The sequence below is a fragment of the Taudactylus pleione genome, unplaced genomic scaffold, assembly GCF_031769625.1.
Source record: "Taudactylus pleione unplaced genomic scaffold, aTauple2 ptg000041l, whole genome shotgun sequence".
Lineage (NCBI taxonomy): Eukaryota > Metazoa > Chordata > Amphibia > Anura > Myobatrachidae > Taudactylus > Taudactylus pleione.
In genome coordinates this window covers 37,454,228-37,473,659 of record NW_028284443.1, presented here as the reverse complement: position 1 = coordinate 37,473,659, position 19,432 = coordinate 37,454,228, and the positions used below count along the sequence as shown (strand labels likewise).

The following is a 19,432-nucleotide window of genomic DNA, read 5'->3' as shown; positions in this document are numbered from 1 at the left end:
TTTGTCTCCCTAATTTAGCATTTGGTGGTGAGAAGTGGAAAACAAATGTCCTGCTGACTTCATTTCTCTGTCCTGGGTATAGTATTTTTGTTGGATCCCGTACTTCAGTGACTATGTATTGCTTGCTTAGATATCTTTTAGCATGTAAACCCATGTTTGCAGAACTTTCTTCTTCGGGTTGCATAGGGTCCACAGGAATTACCTTGGGCTATGTGGTTGGAGAGATCCAGGCACCAAACCGTTACAAGCTTTAGCTCCCAGGATGCACGGGGTCCTCCATATATACCCTGCCCCTGGCTACAGGAACTTAGTTTTTTGTTTGGTGCGCAGGATCCGTGCACCTTTTTAGATTGGACTGCTCGGGCAGTCCCAATCTTTGTAGCTTTTTTTTTTTTTCCAACGAGTATGCAGCGCTAGGCATTTTAGTGGATTCCCGTGCTGCTGCTCCATCTACCCCTGCCGGCGCTGCAACGCCAGTGAGGGAGCTGGTGATTTCGGCGGGTGCCAGCAGAGTTTTACTAGCGATGATGCTGGGCCCGGGACTGCAACCAGAAGACACTGGGACGCAGGTAAGGGAACCACGTGGCAGTCTGTGCCTCCGGCAATGGAGACCAGTCGGAGGTTGCTTTAGTGGGGAACCGGGGACGACTGCTTCTCCCACTAGACCACCGGGGCATATAAACCTGGCACCGGGGACAGTGCTGGCAGCCATGTAAAAGGCCAGTGCATCCGGTGGATTGATACAGCCTAGGGGAGGTAGGCTCTCCCCGGCATCCCCTCCCCAGCCCAGACTCCAATCCAGCGACGAGGTTTTTGCATGTCTGGGTTGCTCCTCCCTGCCTCCCTTGTATATGAGACGCCCAGAGACCATTTTAAAGTGCTCTACTGTAGCTGCGAATCTCAGGAGTTTTGGTCAGTCTCCCTGTATACCTCTCCTTTGGTGGCCACGTTATATAGAGCTCGATATCCTACTAAGCTTTGTGCTTTTTGTAGCTTACTAAGAGCCTATTGCAAATATATTGCTTAAATTCATTGTATGTGACTTATGCTAGTTCTGCTATGTGCTATACTGCCTTTTTTGTTTCTGAAAGACTGCCAGTTATAACTATCACTACTATTTCTCCTCATCCCTCTGACAGGGTATGGGGGTTTTCTGTGTACTTCACATTTACTAGATATTTGTGAAGGTGGTCACATTGCATTGTTATCTTTATACTTAGCATATATAAGTGTAAAGGGAAACGAGTTCATGCAGGTTTTATATATGACGGTCAGTTATAACTATCAATGGTATTGCTCCATTTAACCCTCAGCTACAGGTGTGTAAGATTAAATTGTACTTCACATTTGCTTGTGAAGACTGAGCTGCCCATCCCCCTCTCTCCTAATTAATTAGAGACGCTCAGCTGCAATTGAGTGTTTGCTGAGGTAAGATTTGGTCCCTTTCCCTCTCTCTCTCTACCCCATACCCCCCGCGTTAGATTTTGACGATCGCAGGACATTTAACATGTAATATTTCAGCTATCCCGCGACGGATCGCTGAACATCGATGTTGGATCGCAGAAAAACCTATCAGATGTATGGGCACCTTATACCTTTCTCCTAGGACCAAGGTATATAGCACTAGAATCCTACCAACTTTTTGTTGCTTGTATAAATTGATTCAGTGCCAATTTGTAAGTATATTTCTATGCATTGCACTTAAATCCTACCAATGTGACTGATTTAGTGCCCATTTGCATGTAGATCCTACCAATTTAATGTGTTTAGGTATTTGATTTTAATACCCTATTGCAAAGATATTATGTCACTTATGCTAACTCTGCTGTTGAAAAAAAAATTACGTTTTTTTTTTTTTTCCTAGCCTCCAACTACCTGGTGTATAGTGGTTAGAGAGTACTTCACATTTATTTGTATAAATGGAGGGGGTCACATTGCATTGTTAACCCTACGCTTGTTGTAGGTTGCTTGCAAATCTATACCCCGTGAGGACAAAGGGGTAAACAGGAGACTGTTGTCCCTGTGCTGGTTTCATGTAAATCCTGTGCAGTAGGCCTCTCAGGATTTCATACAGGATGGACTGTTTGTTAATTGTTATACACCAAAACAGTCCACCTTGCCAGCACCTGTTCAGGGGTCACGTTGAATGTCCTCCTGGTCTCAGGTTGTGACGCAGTTAGTGGATCGCTTATCAGACCCCACACTGCCTCGCGCAGTGATTACAGCCTGCTAGGTTTCCTTTTCCCATACATCCTTCGTGGATGGAGGTTTGTGTCCACTCAGTTTAGAATCTGGCTTTTAGCATCTACCGATCTGCAGTTGTTACATGCGAATAAGGCATCAGCCCTCTAAACATATAAATGGACTGCACCATCCTCTCATTCCACCCTACTTTCAGATTCTGATATATCATCTGAGGAGGCAGAGGGTACATAGGATTCTCCCTCTAGGCCCATCTCTGAGAGGAGGAGTGTCATTCATCAGTAAATGTTCCTCTCTAGCAGGGGTGGTTAATTCAATCCTCATTATAGAAGATGAAGTACCGACTCCTAAAAGCCTAATAATCCTGGTGTTCAGACACCAGAAAGTGATTTAGGCGGGATTAGCTCAATCTGAACAGCTCACTGAGTTTATGGGGGAAGCATGGAACACTCTGGATAATCTGTTCCAGATTCCGAAAAGACGTGTCTTTTTTTACCCTCTCCCATAGGGAGAGTGCATTAGGTGGGAAATCCCCCTCCCTACTGGGGATTCTTGCATGTTGCCTTCCTAAATGGTTACTCCCCAGAAGGTTGTTTGCACAAATCCCCCATCAGATTCTTTCTAGGCCCTTTCCCTCTAGTAGACAACTCATGTCTTGGTAAATTCAGGGGTGATAATCCCAGTTCCTTTGGCTAACAAGGAAGGAGATTATTATTACTATTATTATTATTACTATTATTATCCTTACTTTATATGACGCCACAAGTGTTCCGCAGCGCCTTACATAGTACATAAAACTAATAAGTGAACAAGAAACAAGTAAGTAATTTACAGTACATTACACTGCAGGACAAGGACACGATTTATATACATTGCTACAATAGCGGTTAAAGCACTCACAATAAGCAGCAGGGAGTTGGCAGTCAAGTGTTAGGTGCCCTTATGGGGAATAAGGAGTAAAAGAAAATGTAATGAGAAGCATATGAGGGAAGAGGTCCCTGCTCGTAAGAGCTTACATTCTATTACTCAGATTTCTTTTTGATTCAGAAGCTAAATGGGTCTCATCGCTCTATTCTGAATCGGAATTCTCTCAACAGGTTCATCCATGTGCTAAGTTCCGTATGGAGACCCTTCAGTCAATTATGCTGGCAATGGAACCTGGGGATTTCATGGTTCCCTGGACATACAGGATACATATCTGCATGTACTTTTGCACTATTCCACCAAGGGCTTCTGAGTTTTGCTGTCCATCAGCAACATTACCATTGCCCTTTGGTCTGTCCACAGCCCCTTGGGACATTGGCAGTCTATGGAGGTTTTACAACATCATCTCCAGCTGACCACTACCTGAAAGTCTTCCCTTTCTCCAACACAGCAGATGGTATATCTGGGGGAGCTACTGGATTCCCTGGCAAAAAGACTCTTCCAGTGGACAAGATTTTGGCTCAGAGGGTATCCATTCACTCAGCAATGCAGATCCTGGGGTCCTTTGGTATCCCCAGCAATGCAAGATTTCGCATCAGAGGGTATCCATTCACTCAGCAATGCAGATCCTGGGGTCCTTTGGTATCCACTTTTGACATCGTGAAATATGCCCAGTTCCATTCCAGGCCTCTGCAATGACTGACTCTCTCCCGGTGGAACGGGCACTATCATCTGTTCGGTTTTCCCTCTCATGGTGGCTGCAAACGTCTCATCTGGACAAGGGTCGCCACTTCTGGATCCAAGATGAGGTGCTTCTCTCCACGGATGCCAGCCTCCGCGGTTGAGGCACAGTGACAGGTCGTCATACGTTTCAGGGAAGATGGATGTCCAAGGAGGGTCACCTGTCCATAAACATCCTGGAACTTCGTGCAGTATACAAAGCACAGGCTATCCTAAAGGGCAGGCCTGTCCAAATCCAGTCCAACAACGTGCAGGCAGTAGCCTACCTCAACCATCAGGGAGGCACGCGGAGTCTGGCAGCCATGATGGAAGTGGCAAACTTTCTGGTCTGGGCAGAATGTCCTCTTCTGGCAATATTCATCCCCGGAGTCATAAACTGGGAAGCAGACTTCCCCAGTCGTCAGGACATACACGCCAGGGAATGGGCTTTTCATCTGGATGTCTTTCACGTCCTAGTGGACAAATGGGGACTACCAGAAGTATACCTGATGGTCTCACGTCACAATCACAAGGTCCCCAGGTACGGAACCAGAACCAGAGACCCCTCAGCTGCCTTCATGGATACTCTGGCAGTAATGTGGGGCTTCACTCTGGCATACCTATTTCCTCCAATCTCCCTCCTCCTAAGGGTCATCAGGAAATTCAAGCAAGAGGGCGGTCTCCTGCTTGGCCCAGACGCCATTGGTTCACCGACTTACGGAGTCTGTCAATAGACACTCTGTGGCCTCTTCCTCTAAGGCCGTAGCTGTTAGCACAGAGTCCCTCCCTGCATCCGGACCTACCTTGTCTGTCTTTGAAGGCGTGGCTCTTGAGTCTCCCATCTTAAGAGCCAAGGGTTTTACTACCTCTGTAATTCAGACGATGCTTAGGGCACGAAAGCTTTCCTCTGCCCGCACCTATTACAGAATTTTGCAAACCTATTTTCGATGGTGATTACATAGAAAATATGACCCTAAAGTTTTCAGGGTCTCACTAGTGCTGGGTTAGACCTGGGCCTCCGCCTGGGCATCTTGAGAGTTCATGTGTCTGCACTATTATGGTTGGTTTCAGCGACGAAACGCCCCTCTTCCTACTGTTAGAACAGTATTTTTGCAGGGTGTTCTGAGGGTTCAGTCTCCAGTCTCTCTTTGTCCCCCCGGTAGCTCAGTGGGATTTGTCTTTGGTTTTCAGGGCTCTACAGGCTCCCCCATTTTGACCCCTGAAATCTGTCTTCGCTGTCAGTGATTGCCAGCGAAGACAGTTTTTCTTCTTGCTATCTCCTCTGCCCGCAGGGTCTCTGATTTGGCTGTGCTTTTTTGTTACTCCCCCTTTTTTGATTTTTCACCAGGATAGAGCTGTTCTTCGTACCAGGGTGGGTTATCTTCTTAAAGTAGTGTCCCGTTTTCATGTAAATGAAGAAATGGTGGTTCCAGCCTTCTCTGGATGTTGTATGTGCTCTATGTTTCTACGTGGATCGTACAAACTCCTTTTAGGAAATCTGATTCTCCTTTTGTGTTTTGTGGCTTTCACAAGCGAGGCTGGCCAGCTAACAAACAGACTCTGACTAGATGGCTCGTATGACGATTTCTCAGGCTTACACACAAGCTGATCTGCCTGTTTCAGACACAGTGACAGCACATCCTACTTGGTCTGTGGGACCATCGTAGGCGTTTCGACGTGGTGCCTCTGCTGAACAATTGTGCAAGGCAGCCGTGTGGTCTTCCGTCCATACTTTTCTCAGGTTTTAAGCCTGGGATAATTTTGCCTCTCAGGATGCTTCCTTTTGGGTGCCGGATTCTCCTTTTCTGCTCAGGAGCGTCCCCACCCTTAAGGGAACTGCTTTGCGACATCCCCAAGGTAATTCCTGTGGACCCTATGAAACCTGAAGAAGATTAGCGTTCTGGTATAACATACCTATTTTGTTACCTTTTTCTTCGAGTTTCACAGGGCACCCACCCGAACGCACCTGGCTGTTATTGGGTAATCTTTTTATTTTTACTTTTTGTATTTCAATGATTCCCTCCTCTTAGAGTGTTTCTGGTGTACATTGTCCTTCCTTCTCCTCTTCTCCTGCCTTGGGATGGTTGCGCACAAACCCCCAGGTTTGTAGCCAGGAGTGGGGTATATATGGAGGAGGACCCAGTGCATCCTGGGAGCTAAAGCTTGTAACTGTTTGGCGCCTGGATCACTCCAATCGCATACCTAGTGTTCACTCTAGCTCTGGTGGCAGGCAGGGCGCCGGAGCTAGAGAGGGCAACTTTTTGCGCGCGCGTCCGAAAAGGGGGCGTGGCCATGAAAAGGGGGCGTGTCTATAAGATGCGTCCCCTTTTCGTCATACTTGGGGGCGTGCCCGGCACTTGCGGACACGCCGGGCAGCCCTCAAGCGCTGCAGACAGTGAGAATAGTAGCCGGGCGCATGCGCCCGGCGTCTATTCTCCGGCGGTGACCGGGTCACCGCACATTTCTCCACCCGCGGGACACTGCGACCCGCGGGTGAAGATGTAACCCGCAGGCTGTGAGGGCAGGGCACTTTTTGCCCTCCAGAAGGAGGGCCGCGCCCCGCTAAAACAGCCTAGCGGGAACACTCCATACCCCAAGGTAATTCCTGTGGACCCTATGTACCTCGAAGAAAAACTTAAAGGTATGTTCTACCATAACTCTTATTTTTGACCTCATTTCTCTCAGTACAGATTTACATACTTATTGCATATCCTACCTGTGAGTTCTAATGTCTGTTTTGTTGCTAAGTAGCTGTGAACATTTTTAGACAAGTACTTGTCTAATTGAAGGTATTTGATACAAAGGAATGTGTTTATTTTCTTCCCCTCAGGATTGTGTTTGCAGATTTCTTCCTGATGAACTTAATTCTTTGGGGAGAGGGTTCCTCGGCAGCAATTCCATTTGGTACTCTTGTGGCTATCTTGGCATTGTGGTTTTGCATCTCTGTCCCACTTACATATATTGGAGCTTATTTTGGATTTAAAAAGAATGTAAGTATTACATCATCTTGGTACGGAAATCATGTATGCCCAACATATGAAGTATGATTTTAAGGAGCACCCTGCTTTAACAAGTGTGTGAGGGAAGTGGATTCACACTCAGTGCTAGAACCATGTAGAGAACGAATTGCTGCATATCGTGACAGACATAACATGTATGTCAACAGTACAGTTGCATGTAGTAATTGACTAACAACTTTTTGCAAAACTTAAGACTTAATTTATGTAGATAAGCCTCAGATACATGTGCCGTTAAGATTGTTGAAATGATTAATAGTTTGATTTAAAAAAAATGCAATTGTGAGGACTTTTGTGTTGTCTTTTGAAAATGAACTGTTTCGGGAAAATATAGATATGTCTGTATCTTTTATACAAATTACATTACCTTTTTTTTTGTTTGTTTGTTTAATGGAACAATTTGCTCTTCGAAAATGTACACCATTTGTAGCACATTGTATATAAGAATGAGGACTTGACTGTATTGTATGTAACAAATAAGGCAGAGCTAACGGGTTCAAAGTGATGGATCTTGGATGATCACAATTCTGAATGGTTTTTTTATTTTTATTGTTACAAAAGTAGCAATAGCTTTAATATTTTATTTTATATCATTTTGTCATCAGTAAAAACACTTTAGAAATGTAACACATTCAATTTGTGAGCGGAATAAGCTCTTTATGCAGGTATCCTGTCTCAGTAACTAATACTTTAGAATTCTTGTTTGCAAGTTGACTCCTTGCCACTCTTACATGTTAATGTGTACAAGACCTCACACTTATACTCTAGTCCAGTGTTGGCTAACCTTGACACTCCAGCTGTTGTGGAACTATATATCCCAGCATGCCCTGCCACAGTTTTAGCATGCCCTAATAGCAAAACTGTAGCAGTGCATGCTGGGTTATGTAGTTCCATAACAGCTGGAGTGTCAAGGTTAGCCAACACTGCTATAGTCGCTTGTTTTTAAACAGTCAGAGGTAGTGAAGCTTCTTCTTAGTGCCTGTTACAATTTCACAGCTTTAACCATTACTTGGTCATTCTAATCACTTGTAAGCAGCATGTGGATAGGATACAATGTCTGGTTCCCTCAGACACCTTTTTTTTTTTACATACTGTTTTTTCCGGAATCAGTATGATTCCCGATGCCGGAAGACCAGCACTAGAAGATCCCGACAGGGTAAATATTTCTACTAACCCTCCTTCCCCCAAGTGGCTGTCCACACCACGGCTTACCTTCGTTCGGAATGCTGGGCGTCGGGATCCCGACGTAGGGATGATAGGCGTTGGAATTTCGACGCCTATCATTAGTCTCTTATCGGTGTATGGCAGTCGGGAAGCCGATGGTCGGCATTTCGTCTGTCTGCTTCCTAACTATATACCGTTTTTTTCCATGTCCTTTTCCATATGCACACTATTTGATATCTTCAGAAGTTATTTTCCACCATTCCAGTCAGCATGGAGGCTAGAGAAAAAGCTTGCAAATAGGATGACAGTGGAAAAGTGAGATTAAAATGGCCCTGTAATAATGCATTTGCTTTCTCTGTTTTCTTTCAGGCCATTGAACACCCGGTCCGCACCAATCAGATCCCTCGTCAGATTCCAGAGCAATCATTTTACACAAAGCCATTACCTGGTATAATAATGGGAGGAATTTTGCCCTTTGGGTGCATCTTCATACAACTTTTCTTTATTCTTAATAGTATTTGGTAAGATTATTTTCTTTGTCTCACTGTCAAGTCCTTCATCCATCTTTATGATCATAACAGGACCTCTCTGCTCTATCCTACATAGTTTTGTGGTTTTTAAATATATGTATCGCAGATAAGAACAAATATAGTTGATAACATATGGCAATGAACTGGTTCAGATAGACTTGGGAGGAAGTGAGAGACATTACTAGCGCCTTAGCATTACAGGGTCATTCAGTTCCCCACCACCCACTGTGAAATTAGGTTATTCTGTCATTTTGTTCTCAGGTTGATGGCAGTATCTTGTGGTCCAATTTTTATAATGCTTAAAAAAGCCTTTTTACTCCATTTAGATTGATTGCAGGTTTAACAAACAAGACATGTGGTTCTGTAAATTGTGTTCTTTCCTATTAGTATAATGGGTGGCAAATTTCAGGCTAGCACTAAAATAATGCTAGTCAGCTATAATAAGCAGTGTGCTCATATGCTCACAATTAATATAATGGGTGATGTAAAGTATAATAACATTACTGGCACCATTCATTTTGGGGGGCACACTGGACTGCACATCCTAATTTTAAACCTAAGAGGAGATACCATGCTGTGACTTGTAGTGCAATGCAAAAAAAAAGATGATGCTGATGATCAAAACATTTGTAGTAAACGCCAGCAATTAACTTGGCCCAATATGTATGCTCACCAACAGTGTCAATGTTAACCTTATCAGATGGGTCCCTAACATCACTAATACTGACGCATTACATCCAGGACTTTCCTATAATAGTGCCCATTCCAATGTGTTTAATGCAATGCAAAGACCTATACTGAATAAACACACTTAAGGGCAGGCAGAAGTAATCTATTCTTTAAATTTACATTATATACACTCATACAGAGTAAAAAAAATTGGAGCACTGGACTGCACACCCTAATTTTAAACTTTAAGAGATGCTACCATGCTGAGATTTGTAGTACCATGCAAAAAAAGAAAACCCGAAGGTGCACATTGTAAGCACTAATAATCAAAACATTTATAATAAACTGTAACAAGTAACATGGAGTGTAAATAAGGTTTCTTAGCATGTTTGGCCAAAAATGTATGCCCACTTACTACATCAAGGTGAACCTCATCAGATGGGACGCTAATATTCATAACAAATATATAGTGTACTGTGTGATTGGTCTCAAGTACAAGTAATGCCATAAAAGACTTATGGACCTGAATATGTACAGGAAAGGAGCAAGACTATAATAGATGTGTTTTTAGTGGGGAGTTTCCTTTTTATTATGTTATCTGGACCCCTGCAACATCTTCCACGCTAACCTATTTCATTCGCCACCTATTTTATTTATGCATGTTGGTGCATACATTGAGCCTGCACTCATCATGGAACACCTTTACTTCACCCAGTTCCTTACTTTAGAATAGTGATGGGCAAAAGGCGGTCCTGGAATAGCATTACGGCCCTCAAAAGCTTTACTTGCAACCCCCAGCTTCTTCCTGCTTTGTTGTGATATTTGTTATAGCTTATAAAATTTGTTTGAAAGTTCTGTGTATGTTATTAGTTAGGTGTTTGTTTCTTTCCTTCATTAAATATGTATATTTATTTAATTTGCTGTTGAGATTAAAAGAAATGTGCGGCTCTTTTGAACATTAGAGGGCTGCCCAATACAGCCCTAGAAGTGTATTAGGTTGTTTATCACATTAGAACAGTGGTTCTCAAACTCTGTCCACAGGACCCCCACACAGGTCACGTTTTCCAGGTCACCTAGCAGGTGTACAGGTGTATTCATTATTCGCTGACTCATTATAAAAGAGCCACAGGTGGAGAAATTATTTAACTTATGATGGTGTGAGGAGACGTGGAAAACATGCACTGTTTGGGGTCCTGCGAACCTGTGCATTAGAAGATGCAACTTTTTGTACCCCCACAGACTCTTCATATCATCCAAATCTATATACCTCTTCAATTTAAATAAAAAATAGAAATCAAACACACAAAATGACAGATGTAGCAAACTAGGACCTGAAAAAATAATCAAAGATTGGTTTTCCAAGGCATTTCTCAAAAAAACTGCAGATGCTAGGCAGATGAATTGGTGCATTTAAAAAGAAAGAAAAGCGCTGTATGTTTTTACACAATTTGTAAAGTGACTTTTATGGAGTGGGAATCGCCTTACATCTAACCATGAAGAGGTATAACTCAATTTGTGTCAAGTTTTGAAATGGGATTCTTGTTTTACATTCATATAATATTTTTGTGTTTTATCATTATTTTGTAGGTCCCATCAGATGTATTACATGTTTGGATTCTTGTTTCTTGTATTCATCATTTTAGTCATTACGTGTTCAGAAGCAACTATATTACTTTGCTACTTTCACCTGTGTGCTGAGGTAAGAGTTTACATTTAGGATGACCATGTAGACCAGGCTTTTGAATAATTATAGCTCTAAAGGAAAAGGTCTACAGTACGTATAATTGGCCGCTTTGCAGCTATTTGCAAACCACCTTCATACTTGTGATTAAAATCCATGGTTATAAATGTTGTATCCATTTTCCTTTCTTCTCAAGTCCAGAATGAAACCCCTTCCTTTACAAGCACCTGTGAAAAACCATTAGGTTGACATGAGCAACCATTATTTTTTGTATTTCTTTTCAAATATGCCAACTCTAGAGATGCATTGTCATCATATATAGGGGCTATGTATCAATGCTGGGAGACAGAGATAAAGTACTAAACGGCTTCCAATTTACATTTTGCAGGCTGTTTGTTTAAAAAATTATAGTTGGGAGACAGATAATATTGTTACAAATAAATTGCCAATCAGCTCCTATCTTTGATACATAGGCCCCAAAGTCTGCATATCCATTGGATAAGCATGCTTATTGAAAGAACACCTAAGGCTTTTCTATCCAAAGTGTGTTTTATATATATTTTTTTCATTTTACCTAATAAATTATTGAAGAGCACACACATTTAAGTACAGCACCTGCAGCTGGGAATAATGGATGCTGGGGAAGCAAATATTACAAGTAACATATTTTTTCCTTCTAGGACTATCATTGGCAATGGCGTTCGTTCTTGACGAGTGGCTTTACTGCTGTGTATTTCTTTGTTTATGCGATACATTACTTTTACTCCAAATTGCAAATTACAGGAACAGCGAGTACCATTTTGTATTTTGGGTACACTATGATCATGGTTCTGATCTTCTTCCTTTTCACTGGTGAGTGACCTGCTTACTTCCTTGATCAACTTTTAAAACATTCCTTGTTCCTTATAGAAACACTGATAGTAGTGAAAGTAATTTATTTAGGGTTTGTGGGAATCTTCAAAGAAGAAGTTAAAATACAAAAGAGGAACCCGCTTCAATATGGAAGGTTAAAATATACAATTGCAGATACATTAATTGGTCTTTAAGCAGAAGCACAGGTGGGTCCACATACATCTAGCCTCCTGGCGCGTTAAACAACCCTTCTAGTCCCGCCATGGCATGACTTGGTAGCGCAGAGCGTCTTTTTGTGCGACTTTTCACCTTCAAATTGCGTCTTATTCGCACAGCGATGTGAATAGTTAGGACAATCAGCTTCTGCTGATTAAAATGATATGCAGCATGCCTTTGTTCTCTGAGCGGCTGTGACATAGTGTTTAGCATGCAGATATACCCGCAGACGCACAGAGAACATAGGCATGTTGCATATTTTTTTAATCAGCAGAAGCGGATTGTGCTATCTATTCATATCGCTGTGCAAATAAGACACATTTGAAGGTAAAAAGCCGCACAAAAAGACACTCTGTAGCGCAGAGCATCTCCGGAGCTCCTGCGTTGTGTGGCGCGAATTGTAGCGCATGGAGGATAGATGTATGTGGGCACAACTGTATGAGAGCAACCAAATCTAGGATTGAATGTTTATCTAAATAAGAGCACATACTGTATAATTTTGCCACTTAGTCTGTCAATCAACAGGATTTAATATCTGTTTGGACACTCATGGAAGTAGCCAAAGTGGTTATGATCAGGCAGTTATTGTAGTCTAGAATTCCTGCAGCCATCTGTGCACCCCTGCCAAATGCAATTACCAACATGTTAGATAACCTGACGGATTCCAGATACAAATTCTGAGGCATGTTCCCATTTTTGCTTTAGATATTGCAGGCAGTGTGACCAGCATAACTTTGCAGCAAGACCGTTTTGGGCAAATACAAAGTTTTGTTTTCCAACTTACCTTCTATACCTGACAATTTACACCCAGTTATAAGTGCAAACAGTTAATGTTTGTTTTGTGACCTTTCTCTAGGGTTAAGGCATATTAAAGTTAAATATTACCTATGGTATATTTACTAAAAAATGAAAATTACTGCTTCTAGAGTTATTATGGAGAAGAAACAAATAATGTACTTTCTGTTGATCAATCTGAATGGTGCAGTATTCTCCTGAGCAGTCACTATGGCAGTGATTCGTAAATATTTAATACGTTCGCCCTATGGTTTTTCTAAATAGAACTGTGGTGAAGCATGAACAAAACTCACTAGCTTTATTATACGTTACTATCGCAAAACTCTTCTCCACACTTTGCAATGACTTGAGTACTATGAGTGGTAGTTCTCTATTCTTATTAACCTGCAGATCCGTGTTAAAACTAGGGATGTGCAGGCTCGGTTCCGTTCGGTTTTTTTTACCGAATCTTATTGGCTATCCAAAACTCGTGACAGCTGAAACCCAACAAGATTCGGTAAAAAAAACCGAACGGAACCGAGTAGAACCGAGCCTGCACATTCCTAGTTAAAACGTCAAACAAAGATTTTGTGCTAATGGCCTCTTTTTTTTTTTTTTTATTTAAAGGAACAATTGGATTCTTTGCCTGTTTTTGGTTTGTGACAAAAATTTACAGTGTTGTTAAAGTTGATTGAAAAATAGCCACAGTTTGTGTGAAGAATGCAAGGGGAAACTTTTATTACAAGATATTTGGAACAATGAAGAGTTCTTTCATTTACAGTATTGTCATCTTTGTGGAAAACAGGAACACAACACAGTCCACTAAAGCATTGCTTTTCAAGAAAAAAAAAAAAAAAGAAAAACATTTTTTTTTTGTTTTATTTGATCCTTTGCATTGTAATGTCCTAATTGAAGAAGTTAAATAAGTATGCTTTTGTATATATAACTATGCTGTATTTGGGATTGACACTTCTAACAGCAGAGAGGAGGTATATGTATTACATGAATATTAATAAAATGTCTGTAAATACAATTTTGCTTTTAGACTCAAATGGGATTAATTATTGAAACAAGAAACCAGTTATGAAAATGTGAATTTTTTGTTTTCTAGAACGTATTTCTTTAAATTCTGGTTTGAATATTTGTTATTTTATTTTTTTTTATACTGGGTGAAATGTCCTTCCATTGGTTTTTTTTTTTTGTTTGTTTGTTTTTTGATCATTATATTATCTTTAGTGATTTAAATACTACAAAACTATGTGCCTCTAAGTTTCTGGATTTTTATATTTTTAATCCTAATAAATTCTGTAAAAATAGAAATGTTTTCCATGGTATTATATTTGTAGTTTACAGTGGAAAGGCAGAAGAACCATGTTACTGCTCTGTTTTAGTCTAATTCAGGGTTTCCCAAACTCTGTCCTCAAGGCACCCTAACAATCCAGGTTTTAATGATATCCATGCTTGTGCACAGATTGTATAATCACACTGACTGAGGTACTAATTAAATCACCTTGCTTAAGCATGGATATCCTTAATAGCTGGACCATTAGGATGCCTTGAGTACCCAGTTTGGGAACCACTGGTCTAATTGAAGATTTATTTTTTTTGTCACTGTAGTAGTTTCTGTAAGAGAATTACTATTTCATCCATTTTGCATGGATCTAATAGCACTAGAGGCCTATTTGAGGTTTTCAATGCATTTAACAAGAATGGCGGGTATTTCCACTAACACGCAACCTCCAGTTTATTTTGCCCTTTTATATATGGTGGCACAGCACAGGGCCAAATTCTGCCTTCCATATTATATATTGTTGGTGGGCCTAGTGCTATTTATTGTTTTCATACTTTTACTAGTGACAATATTATCCATTGTTTTGTTTGATGCATTTAGAAACAAAAGTAACTGATTCGAAACAGTTTGTAACCTTTTTTTTTTTTGTGCATTTTTTTTTTTTTTTGTTTACATGCGGAAAGTCTCCATCTTATTTCACTAAGTGCAGCCAATACTAATCTTATGGGCTCAAAGAATTAACCTGTACTGTACAATGAATTTAATAGCTTATTAGGTGAAGGGGTGGCAGCATAAAAAAAGATTAAAGGTGCCCACACACATACCGATCTGCACACGATCCCACGATGTGTGCGATTTCCCCTGAACTCTCCCCCGGCAGCTCCTACACACGATTTGGAGTAAAAAGCATTAAGATCTATCGTGCATCTTAACTTTTTTTTTTTCTCAGTGCATTTTGTCCCAGATTGTCAGATCTGCCCTACTGCACGGCAGATCTGACGATGCGATGTGTGACCAGCGGGGACGCGCATCGCATCGTGATCGTGAGTTAGGACTCATGATTTGGCCATATTTTACACGATCTGTTGTCACGATTCGTCGGAATCTGCCACATCGTGTAAAATATCGCTATGTGTGTGGGGGCACCTTAAGGTGACTAACTGTTTATGAATTACATGAAGAACGGTTTTGGAATAACCCCTCTGAAGAAAAGAGCTCCATTACAATGATGTTGATAAGAATAATAGACTTGCCTTATAATAATAGTAGGGAATGTTGAAGGGGAAACCTCACAAAGTGCTGTAAAGAAATTAAAAGGCTGATTATACTTGAGAAGCCAGGAAAACAATGTGTTTGCATATTGAGAAGCTGGCTGCTGATACTTGTGGATGGCTGGTGGGATTGCTGTGGAGTAGGTGACTGGGTAGCATGGAGGTAGAACAGAAAGGTTGTGATGTACGGCAAGTGCTGTGTGTGTGACGGCAACAGAACAAATGCATTTGTTCAGTCAACTGCAAAACAAAGTCTGGAGAATAATGTGGAGTCTCATAGGGAACTTTTAAATGAAAAGGAACTTGTTGGGGAGCCAATAAAACCCATTTTACTTCCTCACATTCTGCAAGGGACTTTTTTTTTTTTTCTCCAATGTAGCCCATTCAGTGTTAACGATTAGCGGGGTCGGTCTTCCACATACACATCTAAAGTGCTACGAATGAGCATTCATGGGTTTCATATATGTATAAATTCGGGATGTGCAGGCTCGGATAGGTGCGAGTTTGCACGCCGAGTTCGGATTTTTCCCTCCAAAAAACGGGACTCGGAAAGAGGCAAAACATCATCTTGCATGGACAAACATTATCATTCCTGGACAAAAGTCCAGGAATGATGATGTTTTGCCTTTTTCTAAGTCCCGTTTTTTGGAGGGAAAAATCCGAACTCTGCGTGCAAACTCGAACCTATCCGAGCCTGCACATCCCTAGGATAAATAGCTATATCTGTTCCTGTACTGCAGACACGTGTGTGGCTGGGAGAAGAGTCAGTGTAATGGTGCAATTACTTCATTATGCACTATGATAATGCAGAGAAAGCCGTCTCTCAGCCAATACACTACAGAAAATCTGAAGAGCCATGGGATAAGATTGAGGGCGCTAAATGAACCTGAACTCTCCCATCCTGTCACACGTGAGGAGCCTCTTAGAGATTGTCCATATGTGATCATTCTACAATAACACCCTACACTACAGAAACGAAGAAGTCTGGGAATGGGTGAGTAAATGGATGGATTGTCTTATCCTGGTTTCAATACATTTGGTACACATTTAGAAAAGATGAGTCCCCTCAATTGATGTGGTCTCTTAGCAGTTATTTGGTGATCAGAAAAAATTAAGAAGCCCTAGGGTAGGGGCAGGGTTATGTAATGACTATATTTGATCATACTAGAAGCTATGGAGATCCATAAATTGAAAGAGGATAGTCCCCTTTGTTCAAGTTGTGTGCCCCCTTAGTAGTAGTTGTCTGGTGATTATGGGTTGGCGTTAGTGTGTTGATAGGGGAATTTGTATGAAATACAGACTGAGGAGAAGCCGGCTGTCAGTACACTGACAGCGGCATCCCAATGGTTTGAATTTCAACAGGGGAACGGTAAGTAATGTTCCCCTGTCTTATTTGCCCCCTAACCCTTTTTTTTGTACCCTCATACTAACCCTCCCTAACCTCCCCCCGGTGGTGCCTGAACCTAACCCCCCATTTTAAGCCTAACCTCCCCCTGGTGGTGCCTGAACCTAACCTCCCCTCTCCTGCAGCCTAACCCGAACTCCCCCCTGGGGTACCTAAACCCCTTCACCCCACCCTGCGGCTGATTATTACCTTGCCCCAGTCCTCTTACGATCTGGATGCCGGCTGACAGGATTTCGGTGTCTGCATCCCCAGTCATTCCGGCGCCAGTGTTCTCGCAGTGATCGGGATTCTGGCACCGGGATTTCGGCAGCCAGCATCCCGATCGTCGGGATATTCGCTACATCCCGTTGATAAGACAGATGTAATTCAATTAAAATTTTAAATCCTGCTAAGAGCATGTTTCAATTCAACGCTAATTGATTGGCTATTCAATTCCGCCGAATAAAGTTTTCTTCTCGCACCCCTCCTATGGTGCGAGCATAAATCTGACAACTTCTGGCGCGATGCTGTTCTCTGCCCTTAGCGTGGCGGAAACAGCATCGTGCCGGGAAGTTTAGTTGGAGAATGCCGGTTCTCACGACTGAATATGTTTCTCCTTCATCCACCAGGGAACACTGGAGCCTCAGTACAATGGGGTATAGGAGTGTGTTAACCGGGAGCTGGCACCTTTAAATAAAAAACTACTGGTAGCTAGCTCCTCCCCCTCTATACCCCCCCCCCCCCCACACACACACACACACACACACACTTTCCCCAGGTCAATCTAAAAAAGTGCCCTGTGAGCTGGATGTAAGCCTCCTTAGAGATCTTATTTTCAGAGCCCTATCAGCAAGAGGACAGAGAGGCATCCCTACTGCCCCTGCCTGTCTGCGCCGAGGGAGCTGCCGGGGAGATCCTCACCGCTGCTGCATGCGGTTTGCGCTGAGGTCTCATGCTACAGAGACCTCAGTCTCTGGGGTGCCCAAAGACGCGCTGCATGCAGTGCACGTCGCGGGACCCCGTAGCACATGCCCGCCACCGGCAGCACAGGCAGGGCTAAAGTTAGTGTTCCCTGGCTCTCTGGTTAGCAGAGGAGCCAGGACAAGTGTTTAGGCGGGCATCCACAGTGCACTCCGCTAGCGCAGAGAGCGCCATAGCGGGGGGGTGGAGCCTAAGTTTTCCTTCTGCTCCTGCCTCCCAGCAGCCTCAGCGCTTCCAGAACGACGCGGGGGGCCATTTTACACGCACTACAGGGTGGAGAGAGAGCTGTGTCAGGAGTCAGGCTAGTACTCTGTGTATCAGCACTTGCATTTTTATTCTTGTTATCTGCACTATTCTGTTAGCGCTGCAAAGATCATAGTTTATCTCCCTCTGTGCCTCTTTCAGAAGGGTCTCTGTGCAGTGTGATTGTATAATGTCATTGCAGTTCTTTCTGTCCTTTTCTCTGTATGTGTGTGTGAGGGTATGGTGTCTGTACTATAGACATGTCTACCAAGGGGTCTAAAGCTGCCCAAAAGTCTTTTTCTTGCAAGACTTGTGGTGAAAAATTCACACAGGAACAGTCTAATACTTCCTTACTGTGTGATTATGCCTCAAAATACTGATCTTGTAGTTCAGCCTATGTGGTCTGATCAATTGACTTTAGTTATATCAAATCTGTCATCGGAGCTGGAAGCAGCTCGCAAGGACAGGGAGAGGCTGAGACAAACAGCAGCTGAACCAGATTGGGCTCGCTCTCTGGCCAGATCTGCTGAGGGACTTACAAAAGCAATGTCCCAGGCTCCATCTGCTTCTTCTCCTGCTCAGGTCCTTAGTAAGAGATTGATTCATAACCCCTTACGCTGGGATGAATCAGAGGATGAGGAGTTGCAGGACCCTGAAGAGGGTGAGGTTCAGGAAGAGGAAACTTACATTCCTGAGGACCCTGATCCTGTATCTCAGGGTGTGGATGCTTTAATTACTGCAGTACGCCAGGTGTTACATTTAGAGGTTATTGAAAAACCATCTACTTTTCCAGCATCGGAAGAGCTGGATGAGATTCATTCTTTCCGCATGGAAACACCCAGACAAAAAATTTCAAATTTCTAAGAAATATCTGTCTTATTACCCCTTTCCACCTGACAGTAGGAGATTATGTGGAACTCCTCCAGCAGTGGACGCGTCAGTAGCCCGTCTTTCCAAGAAAACGGTGCTTCTGGTGTTGGCGCGGTTTCCCTAAAGGAAACCTCGGATAGGAAGATGGAACACATTAAAATCCTTATGTACAGTTGCAGAGGTTTTGATGCATCCAGCACTAGTTAGTTGTTGGGTAAATAAGGCCATTGAAGCTTGGGCGCTGCAGCTGGCAGAGGGGATTAAGACAGGTACGCAAACTGACAACTTAATTCATTTATCCGAACAGATTGCAGAGTCTGCTGCATTCCTCGGAGAAGCATCTAAGGACATTTGTAATCTATCCGCCAGATCTTCAGCATGAGCTATATCTGCTAGAAGGGCTCTGTGGCTGCGTCAATGGCAGGCAGATGTAGAGTCCAAGAGAGCGGTAGAGGCCCTTCCTTTTTCTGGGGAGGTAGTTTTCGGATCTAAAAGACCATTAGCAGGTCCCTCCTTTCGTGACTCTGGAAGATTTAGATGGTGCTCCAGATGAAGTCCGGCCTCCAGAGGTCGTGGTAGAGCTTCAGCATCAGCTGCCTCCAACACTGAGCAGGGCAAGGCAGCTGCCAAGCCTGCCGCATGA

At 42.7% G+C, this 19,432-nt stretch overlaps 1 protein-coding gene across 1 annotated transcript in view; it reads left to right on the top strand.

The window, feature by feature from the left end:
* TM9SF2 (transmembrane 9 superfamily member 2) overlaps positions 1-13,801 on the top strand; it is a 38,893-nt gene extending 25,092 nt beyond the window's left edge. The window contains exons 12-17 of the mRNA XM_088458210.1: positions 19-76; positions 6,677-6,836; positions 8,397-8,548; positions 10,814-10,925; positions 11,588-11,759; positions 13,377-13,801. Of these exons, the coding sequence (XP_088314336.1) occupies positions 19-76; positions 6,677-6,836; positions 8,397-8,548; positions 10,814-10,925; positions 11,588-11,759; positions 13,377-13,444 (722 nt within the window). The 3' untranslated portion in view covers positions 13,445-13,801. The remainder of the gene's footprint in view (positions 1-18; positions 77-6,676; positions 6,837-8,396; positions 8,549-10,813; positions 10,926-11,587; positions 11,760-13,376) is intronic.
* The last annotated feature ends 5,631 nt before the right edge of the window (positions 13,802-19,432 follow it).